The 11194-nt window shown below is 34.7% G+C and overlaps 1 protein-coding gene across 1 annotated transcript; it reads right to left on the reverse strand.

Moving 5' to 3' along the window:
• Positions 1-2956: 2956 nt before the first annotated feature.
• Positions 2957-10195, reverse strand: LOC137715612 (sulfate transporter 3.1). Its single transcript, XM_068454956.2, has 12 exons — positions 9390-10195; positions 8947-9154; positions 7923-8094; positions 7324-7389; positions 6473-6586; positions 4925-5041; positions 4655-4781; positions 4060-4346; positions 3761-3951; positions 3581-3666; positions 3403-3479; positions 2957-3294 (listed from the first exon to the last, which is right to left on the reverse strand). Exons 1-12 carry the CDS (start codon positions 9724-9726, stop codon positions 3106-3108), a joined length of 1971 nt encoding a protein of 656 aa, XP_068311057.2. The 5' UTR covers positions 9727-10195; the 3' UTR covers positions 2957-3105.
• Positions 10196-11194: the final 999 nt, after the last annotated feature.

Here is an 11194-nt window from a genome sequence, read left to right on the forward strand (position 1 = left end):
ATAAAAAATTCAAAACAAGATGTAGACGTGGCGTAATCGCAACCGTTTAAATAGAAGGGGATGAAATGGGAGAGATATTAGGAGGGAAGAAAATCATACTCCCTAAACATGCTTATTGCACTTGTGTCTCTGTTTCCAACAGCTGCAAAGGGATCAATTTTGGATGAGGATCCTCTATGTGGGAATCCTATGAATTCTCATATCATGATCGTTCATCGTACATTGTGCAGTCAGTTTTCATTAGGTATTATTTATGTTTAATCTTAAATAAAATAATTTAAAATAATTTATGACCTCGTAATGTACAATAAACGACTAGAATATGAAGATCCTTAGGATCCCCATAATTTAGATCCGAAAGGGATCCAAATCCATCAATTTTAGGGTGATTAATCCTGCTCATTAGATGGTGTCCCAATATTTTCATTGAGGAATTAATTAGTGCGCTGCTATTATTCATTACCAAAATAACATATAGTAAGCTACTTTCCCCTGTTTAGATTTTATCCTATCTTCCTTATCATTAATCCACCTTGTAATCCTGAAAACACATGTAGCACTTTGTGTTATATATTAGATTTATTGTTATAGATATAATGTTAAAGTGTAATTTTGTAAATCATAATATTAGATTTAAATCCCTTACTATAAATAAAAGTATTGTGTACAAAATAACACACAACCTTACACACACTAAAAACGCATCTCTCTCTACTCTCTTTCTCACGCTCATCTCTCCCCCTTGTCAAATTAAATAAGCCACAACATATATATATATATATATATATAGAGAGAGAGTAGGATTCTCTCTCTTTTTTTTTCCTCTCATTTTCTCTCTTTCTATTTAAACGGTTACGATTAAACTACGTTAACATCTTATATTAATTTTTTTATAAAATGATAATGATAAAATAGAGAATGAGAGAGAGAGAGAGAGAGAGAGAGAGAGAGAGAGAGAGAGAGAGAGAGTATAGGAAGGGTCTTACTTCTTCGTTCCAACAATTATTAATGCCATTAAGGAGATAATATTCTTTTTAAGCCTAGCTCAATCAATCAAAACCTATCACAATGATAATCCTACAATCAAGGGATAATGTTGATTTCTTTAATTGTAACTTGAGGGTTGATTTGATATGAAAGTAGGGACTCATTTAGGAAGTAGTGTTTTTAAATTCTTGAAAGCGTTTTTAAAGAAGAAAAAAAATTAGATTCCAAAAGCATTTGAAGTGTTTTTTGCAATAAGCATCGGTTGTGTGATTGTGCTTTTTCAAGATTAACTTGCATTTTTACCAAGTATTGGTTTCAAAAATATTTTCGTAAAAGCATTTCCAGTCTAAAAGCTTGCTGTTAAATTCAGTGAAGAAATCTTTGGTTTTAGCAAGGAGAAATTGACAAAACACACAGAATTTTCAGCGTTGCTGCTACCGCAGTGAAGATTTCATTGATTCATTCACATTGGATTCCTCCGTTGGTGTAGGACAAGCTTATCAACGAGCTGTCCAAAACACTAACAGCTGTTAATTCAATCTAATCCTTACATCACCTATCCTATTTTGTATTTAAAAGGAAAACAAGCCGTTAGACTCTTAGGCTTCCTTGCTGGCTAATCCAAAATCAAGAGCCCAAAATTCATATGGTTCCAATACTTGCATAAATCATAATCGTCAGACTTATTTCAACAATCACGTATAAATGTTGTTCCAATTTTATCAGATGCTCCCGAAGGGACAACAATAAGGTCATTTCTAATCGAATGAGGGTCAAATGACTCATTTTAGCCTTATAGTTCTCTAAAAAGTTAATATTTTAATGAACAGTAGCATGCTATATTTTTTTTTCATCTCCAACCGAGGAGCGAGAGGGTCATAGGCCAAACATAGTCTTGTGAAAAAAAATCGTCTCCAATAGAGGGGACCAAAGGGCCATAAAGCCAAATATAATTTATTATTTAAATTTAAAAATTACAACAACTTAAATTTAAAGACTACAATTTAAATTTAAAAACTACAATTTAAATTTAAAAACTACAACTTAAATTTAAAAACTGTGAAGCGTTTGATGCAATGTCAGATTAGCACTAAATTTTAATTTTTTTAGATTTAATTATAAAAACTAAATTTCACATTCTGATCTACATAATTAGATTTAGATCTCCTCCAAATTCGTTTTTCTTTTACTTTTTAAATTAATGAACTTCAAGATAATCACGGTAATTCTAATATATTACAAAATAAAAATAATAATAATAATAATAATAATAATAATCAAGTTCATCAATTTCCCTTCTTCACGCCTCTCCATCTCTCTTCATCTCTCTTCATCTGCCATAGCCTGGTTAATCCCATCATCATCCCAATTATGAAAACAAATAGTTGCAGACCTATTTTCTCCTAGCGATCTGCAGATTCGAAGCAAACCACGACGCCCACCCTCCTCCTCCATCCACGATTTAGCAACCCCGATCTGCAAATATGTTTCCTCTTCTTCCAGCATTCTCTTCGAAGCAACCAATTTCCGTATCAATCTCGTAGAGAGAAAGGGGATACTTGTTCTGGATGAAGCTCACTCAATGATCGATGGCTTTGATGAAGAACAATACCTGGCTCTCACCAGTTCACTCAAATGAGGCGTCGTAGTGAGAGAAGAAGGCCATCGGGCCAGCCGCTGGTCTGATTGGCTGGTTTTGGGGCCACAAGTTCTTTGGCTGGAGATGACCAGCCCGCTGGTCTGATTGGCTGGTTTTGGTCCTATAAGGTTCATAAGTTCTTTGGTCTAGCCTTTGTTAGAGACGGTTTTCGTGTCATTTCGAGTTATTTTCAGCCCTATGATCCTTTTGGCGGATCGTTGAAGATGCCCTAACATATAAATGGACTATTCTTATTAATTCAGGCTCACAAAAATGAATCTATGTAAAGTTTTGTTTCGTTATGAGATTTACATTATTAAAGACGAGAGATGGAAAAAAATTAACGCTTCCAACTTCCCACTAATTAAGCAACCAAGAACATAAAACGATGAGTCTAATTTCTCATTTCAATGAGTCCTCATCATATTTTACGTACACTTCACATTGCTTTATGTGATACATAGTTCTAGCCATGCAACTCAGACGTTATTCCATGCGCCGGGTTCTTGATCTTTAATTGGGTCGGGTTTGGTGGTGTGAAGCATTAAATTGCATGCTGCAACTGCCTCTGCAACTGTGAGATAAATCCATTGCTGACCTATTCTCTCGATCAACTCCGACTTGTTCATCTTCTTCATGACCTCACCTCCGGGGTTCGCCAATACAAGCTGATTGCATAAAACGAAACACAGTGTCAGATTTAGTGTTCTTTGTATATTAAAACTATTATTGATAATTTAATAAAAGGAGTCACGATAAGAGAACATAGACTATACCTGAAGTCCCCTTCTATCAATTAGCTTCTTAACTTCGTCAAACATGCTAATTCCACTTGTGTCTATGTTAGCAACCGCTGCAAGGAATCAATCATAGGGTGATTAGTACCATAATTTACCATTAATTTCTTTAAGGGAAGTGATTAATACATGAATATTTTTTAATAATTTCCCTTACCACTCATATCCAATATCACATACTGTAAGCTACTTTCTCCTGCAGATTTTATCCTATCTTCCTCGTCATTAATCCACCTTATAATCCTGAAAAAATATAGCAGTTTAGGCCAACATCAAGCTTTAATTTCCTATTAATTACATGTAACACTGTTACTTTTCAGTTGTAAATTTTAAGTACCTTTCTCTTAAGTAGTTGGTATTTGCAAAGTAAATGGGAGCATCAATCTCAAGTATCAGAATTCCAGGAATATTGCTTGCACTTTGGTACTGGTCAACATTTCTGTAATCCATGGAATTCGGAAGGTTTCCAAGAACAAAAGTCCTAGGCCTTGCCACAAACAAAAGCACCCTCATCACAGATATCGCTACCTGCATAAAGAAGTCAAACCATCGTAAGTTATTGACCTGTTGTTACCGTAACACAATAATTTTTCATTAGCACAGTCTAATTTCAGTGTGACATATATTAACACGAACCGCTATGACTAGGCCGATTTCAACGCTGCCAAAAACGACGCCAATGTACGCACTCATGCAGATGACGAAGTCAAACTTGTCAACCTTCCAGAGGTGGATTGCGGCTTCATAATCTATAAGGCCGAGCATGGCGGCGATTATGATGGCAGACAACACAACAAGGGGAGTGTAGTGGAACAATGGTGTGAGGAACAACAATGTGAACATCACAGCAATTGCCATGATAACGTTTGACATTGCCGTCTTGCATCCTGCATTGTAGTTCACTGCTGATCTGGAAAATGGCCCTGAAAATTATTGAAGAAATTTCATGTGATTAATGAGAGGAGATAATTAAGCATATGAATTTAATTAAAGGGCTCTTCACAAATATTGATCACAATTTCATCGTAAAAAACACTTACAAACACCGGTTGAAGTAAAAAAAAAAAAACGTTGAACTGAATTGTTATTGTACTCAACTATTATGCCGTTTGAAGTTAATAGTTGATAAATGATTCGTTTTTTTCTATACTAGTATACATGCATGATTCTAGAAGTGTTTCTCTTCAACCATAACAATCTCAGGAGACTACACTAATTAAGTAATTAATACCTGTAGTGAGGTAGCAAGAAGTGCAAGAACCAACAACGTTCATCATCCCAAAGGCAATCATCTCTTTGTTCCCATCAATGTGGTAATTCTTGAACATGGAAAAGCTTCTCCCAACAGCTATTCCTTCCTGTACATAATTATCATAAAAAATTCCATAATCAATTTATTAATTACTTTAAGCTATTAATTAATTATGGTGATCAGTCGTGTTAACCAATAATTAGTACAGTAATCAAGGATTTATTAAGATATATATATACACACACTTACAGCCATTGATATGATGCCCGTGATGACGCCAGTTTTAAAAGCTGTTGTGAGATAAGGAGACACAAACACAAGGTCTCCAAACGACAATGGATTAATCCCCTTCTTCAACTTTCCTATCTGAATATATTCACCAGAAAATGCAGGCATTAATTAGAAACCTTTTTTCATTGTGTAAAAAACAAAAAGAAACAAAATGGAATATTTATTTTACTTTTAAATTCCAAAGGAAATGAAAAGGAGGAGGTGTTGAGTCTATTGACCATGACCTAGCAACCAGAACCGTCACATAATGACATGGGAGATGGGGCAAAGTTAAGGGTCCACCCAGTCACTACCCAATGCTATTATTTGTGGGGAGTCAAATACTGTAGACGATACAGTTCGAACAATCATTTTTGGGTTTGGCCCAAGATTAAAATTTGTGAAGGGCTTAAACCATCTCTAATTTTTGGTCTAAAATCTAAAATTTTAAGCTCAAAAAATTTAGATTTTAACTCAAAAATAATTTTTCTGCTTCAATCATTTTGGTCTAAAATTTTAGCTTCAGATTATTAAAAAATGAATTTAGACTAAACTTTTTCTTAAAGTAACTTTTTTAAAATAAAAAAATTATGTAGAGCATCCTAATTTAATTTTATGAACATTTTAACCTAAAAATATTTAAATTCTGACAAATACTGAAAAATTACTAATCGACACTATGAAACACGTTAAACACTATGAAAAAGTATGAAACAAATGAAAGTTTTTTTTTTTTTTTTAATTACTTCATCCATTAAATTTAAATTTGGACCGTTAATTTTTTTTTAATTTCATTAAATTAGATCTTAACCATTAGATTCAACGAATTTATAAATATAAAACAAAATAAAATATACATATATGGTGGGCCAGCCCCATTAATGTTGGGCTAAATTTGGCTTCAATTTGAGTTTTAGGTTTTAGGCCACATTTTAGCCTTGGGTTGGATTGGTTTTTTTTTTTTTTGGGGGGGGGGTGAAATAGAAATGGAAATTTAAGTTTTAACCCATGGTTAGAGAAGGCCTTATAACACATGGGGTGGGGAGGTAGACCTACTTTGTATTTGTTTATGGTGGTCCAAACTGTTCCTAATGTCTTCTGCACATTAAGCCACTCTAGGTGGTGATCACGGACTCCACGTATGTGTTTGGGTGTTTGCACTTCTCGTCATGTAATGTGAGATATAAACAGATATGTACGAGCGTATACACATAATGTCATGATAAAAATTTTCACATAAGAGAGATGATTTTCCATGTATGCGTTCATATGTATGTGATTTTCATCATGTGAGATGTAGACACACAACTATACACACCTAATGACATAAAAGAATCTCGTGCGAAAGAGGAGCAAAATATATATGGGACGGTCTCAACTCTCATGAGCTATTTGTGTCTTTGACCGTTTTAACTAGGTCTCAAGAGAGACTGACACGTAACGCTATACGACTATCCTATGGAAGTTTTTTTCTTGTGAGGAGAGATTTGAGTTACGTGTTCCCTTTAGTTTGATGCGAGAGCTCACCACTTGAACGCCGTGTTTATCGGCATGGGTGAGATAAACCAGAACGCTTCCCAAAACTACTGACGTCAAAGGTGCCAGGGCTGAGATCCAAAAGAGCTTTGGTTTCTTCTTGCTCTGCATTATCATATTGTCCAACATATAAAGACAAAGAAACTATATGAGCGCATTAGGATTAATTTAAAAATTCACTTTTCTTACTGTTTACAAGTTACAACATAAACAAAACTAGGGCAATAATTCTAATGACAAAGCCAGAGAAAGAGTCCAGACAATGGTTCGTTAGTATATATGTTATTTTAAAAGTTCACTTGTCATGGATTAATTAAATTTTGTTATTATTTAATTAATCCTAGTATTACTTTAACAAGGTGCATGCAGATGAAGATGGGCCGGGGTCATCATCTTTGAAAGTTTTTTCACTTGATGTTGAAAGTGGGAGCAGGTTAGGGCTGAAAAAAGCAGAACTTTTAAGAAGAAAATTTATATATACCTAAAATTCGATTTCAAACCATGAAAAAGTGACATGCAAAGCAGTTTCAAGAAGTGTTTTGATTAGGACGCATGTATCCCATCCAGTGATACTTTTCTATAAATTATTTAAGTAATGCCCCTCTTAATCCAATCGAATTATACCTTCTTTTTTTTTTTTTTTTTTTTACATTCAATATTTTATGTTATTTAATTTTCCAGTCCAGCAGGCATATAATTGCGTGGCAGAAGAGAGCTTAATTTTCTATCAAGGTTAATTAAAACATGACAGATATAAAGAATAAGCATCTGATGTATAAAACAAATAAGTAAATGAAATTAATAAACAAGAAATTAAGATATGGCCGGTTCGATTCACTTACAATATATTTTGTGGTGAGGAGGAAGAAAAGAAATATACATCCCAAAACTCCGCTTTCCCATCTCCACTGCAACAACCATCAATCATTGTTAGATAGAAATAGAATTATATATACAATTAAAAAACCAAAGATGCAAACTTTCTTGCTGAAATTCTTCTATGCCTATTGTTATTTCAACACATCATATACCTTTTGAAATAAAAACACTTTAAACTTTAGAAAAATCCCCTAAACTTTTTCACTTTTTTCCTCAGCATGGCCACTCTAGTTGGGTCAAGAATCGAACTCATCTTATGATGACGCAAAAAAGAGTTAAATTCCTTAATAACATTTTCTCGTGAGTATATACAAATAATATTATCTTCATAATAACTGTCTAAGTCATATATAATTAGTCATATGTGCCAAGATATATCACGTATGACTTTAAAAACAGTATTATATAGAACCTTAGCGTTAAGATTCATTAATCTCCACTCATCTTTTTCCATTAATTGAATTAAACATGTAGAAACGAATCAGTGAGTGTTTGCGGTTTATAGAATTGTGATATTGGTTTATTTGTATGGATAGAAAAGTGCAGGGAAGGGACAACAAACCTCGTGTGTTTGGCTGAAAACAGAGCGCATAACTGACACTAAATCGGTCCCACGGGTGAAATGGTCAAGCCCTAGAATTCCTTTTAGCTGTTGCAGGCAAACCACTGTTGCTGCCCCCGCCATAAACCCTATTATCGTTGCATGTGATAAAAAATCCACAATAAACCCTAGCCTGCAATAATCCAGTCGAATCAAATTATATATCAATATAAATATATATATGTATATCAATATAAATATATATATGTATATATATATATATATATATATATACACAAAAAATTTGTAAGCAAATTTGCGGCCTCAGCTCTCCTGTAAATATATATTATAAATGACAGAAAAATAAATTCGGATTATAATTCTTATCTTCTTTCTATCCTTATCATTTTATTTTTATTTTTCCAATCTATATAAGCTGGCAGTGATCGATCACTATCTATGCAGGATCTTGAATACGATCTGTTACAAAAATGAGCGTTATTCTGATCGAATCTCACTAGTCTATATTGAACTAGGACAAACTTAATTCTCCTAAAAGACAAAAATACCAGAGAACAAGCACAATTTGAGATTGTCCTGTTGTTCCACTACAATTAATCATATGTTATTCTGTCTTTTTATGAAAAGTTAACAAGTTTGCTTCTAACCACTCAGTACTACGATCTGGTGGTATTCATCTTCGCTTAGAAATTAGAGGTCTTATGTTCGAATTTCGTGGATAGGGAATTCGATACCAAACTAGGTTGCCCATTGTGTGACTTAGCCGAACTCCTCCTCCTCCTAATGTAAAAATATTGATATACTCACACACAAAAAACAAGTTTGCTTCTATTTTTTTTGTTTAACCATATGATATTATCTATCCTAAGGGGGAGGGTGTGGACTTGGTCTCACAATGGACTAGCAATAATGTGGTTCGAATTCGTCTTTGGCGAGAATTGAACCTAAGACCTCTCACTTATCACAGATGACAAGAGGAATACCATTAGACTGTAATATAAAAGAATCATTAGTAATTGCTAACCTCAACAAACCCAAGGAAGCTTGGAAAACTCCGGCAAAGAAGGTTGCGGTGAAGGCAAGGTGAAGATAAAGGGTAGGATTTTCTGCAGCATTGACCTCAGCCCCCAGCATTGAAGCTGTGAGAAGTGAGGCCACAGCCACAGTCCCCACAGCCAAATCTCTTGAGCTCCCCATCATGGCATAAATCAATGGTGGAACAAAGCTTGAATCTGCATTAGTAATTATTTTAATTAATAAACAAATAAAGTTCAATAATCTATCACAACCCAACTCGCACATGACACATGTGACCTATAATTGCTATTAATCCATTCACGTTAAATTTGGAGAAAAAAAGGATAAAATAATTCCGACAGTATTGAGTTCTGGGTGCAGAACGAGAAACTGGGAGCATGAATAACATGAAGGAAAAAAGTGACTAATTCTGTTATAAAGGCTACTTACATAGGCCAAGAATTGGTGGCAAGTTAGCAAGCTTGGCATAGCTAATCCCCTGAGGGATCGCGAGGCTAGCGATGGTGATGCCGGAAATGAGATCCGATTTCAAGAACTCGAGCGTGTAGCGAGGCGCCCATTCGAGGATTGGAAAGAAGTACTGGAAGCCAAGAATGAATTTTCTTGAAGTAGGTTGGTTCTTAAACGGCCTCAAAGGGTCATCAGGAAAGAAGGTCTCCTTGAGAGAAGACTTCAATGTTTTGATGAAAGGTTGAGGTGGTGGGATCTCTACTCGGTGTAGAGAGTCCTCCACATTGGTTGAAGGGTACGCGTAATCAGTACCCATAATAAAATGAAAGGGAAGTGATCTCCAAATAGCTAGCTAGGTACGAACAAATTAACGTGACACAATTTGTAAAAGTACTGAATGGTGTACGAATTTGGGATATGCTAAATTTGGAGAAGGATTTGGGGAATGTGGTGGGAAGTTGGGTGAGAAATCAAGAAGTTGTGGGAAGTATTGGGAGAGGGAGAGGGAGAGGGAGAGCAAAGCTGATTGTTAAGACTGAGAGGAGTGATTGCTTGTGGCAAATATATACAAGTGGGGGAAGGTAGTGTATGATTAATTTTCTCAATTTTTTTTAAGAGAATGCGTTGGGGGACCGACGATGGGGGTATTGTATTAGTGATTAAAGGGGGACATGTTTGTAGAGGTTTTCAAATATGTTAGCTGCACACCTCATGCTCTATTTTGTTCACTTCTGCTCAGCTGAGAGGAGGAGGCAAAATCGAGGAAGCTCACGTATGTAAATATTATGGATCTTTTCTTCTTTTTAATTTTTAAAGGATTTTTTTTATTACAAGTCATAGTGTCACTGTACACTACACGAATAAGAAGAAAGGAGTGGTTTAACTCTTGAACAGGAATGAATTGAGGAGAAATACCTTACACATCTAGGATTTGGATATGCAAATATGGGCGTGGCCTACTCTTTGTTTGCCACTATGGCATCAATTGTGAAGATGTGGTGCACTGCCACTGGTTGTTCTAGTATATATCTATGAATCTCTGACATGGATCCTCTCCGGATCTAGTTATCCTAATCCACCTAGTCATATCATCCAGGCTATTGAAATTTGAGCTAACAGCTAAAGTTATTATAACTTTTAAAGTGAGCCCTGTTTGTAGTCATTTGATCAAATTTCAATGATCCGGATGATTTGACTAGGTGGATTAGGACAAATGGATCTGGACAGGATCCATGTCCATGAATCTCAATTGTTCTCAACACGTGTTGGCTTAAGAGTGCTGATTAGTTTGTGGAATACAGTTATTTGCACGTAATTGGCATGCATCCAATTTTGATATTCTCAGATGACCTAAATATTAAGGTATAACTTTTGGCATGTTTACCGACTTAAAAATATAGAGAGAAGTTATGAATATGAGAAATCGTTATTTTTTTTTTTTGGTCAAACAATAGATTTTATTAGATTAGATGTTAAATTAGTCATCGACGGAGTTTGAACCCACGCCATTATATAAGGGCTCAACACATTTTCATCACTATAATAAAGGGTCACTTGTAAGAAATCGTTATTAGGGAAAGAAAGAATGGTAAGAAATCCACTATTCCACCTAATTAATTATTCTCTGTTTTTTAAGTATTACATGTGAGAGGACCATCTCAGAAATTATGAATTAACATAATTCTAATTCCTATTTCTCGTATATAGTAATTAAATAAACATGTGTCATAAAACTTATGATCTCATCAAACTCATTTCGTATTATCTCTAGCTTATCATATTTA

Source organism: Pyrus communis, chromosome 3 (genome assembly GCF_041283825.1).
Source record: "Pyrus communis isolate YQ-2024b chromosome 3, ASM4128382v1, whole genome shotgun sequence".
Lineage (NCBI taxonomy): Eukaryota > Viridiplantae > Streptophyta > Magnoliopsida > Rosales > Rosaceae > Pyrus > Pyrus communis.

Excerpts from the sequence above, each read along its gene's own strand:
- LOC137715612 (XM_068454956.2), bottom strand. The coding sequence starts at position 9,726 with ATGGGTACTGATTACGCGTACCCTTCAACCAATGTGGAGGACTCTCTA. Across the intron at positions 8,095-8,946 it reads GCTTCCTTGGGTTTGTTGAG|GCTAGGGTTTATTGTGGATT; the intron begins GTTAGCAATTAC and ends GGATTATTGCAG. Across the intron at positions 3,667-3,760 it reads ACCAACTACTTAAGAGAAAG|GATTATAAGGTGGATTAATG; the intron begins GTACTTAAAATT and ends ATATTTTTTCAG.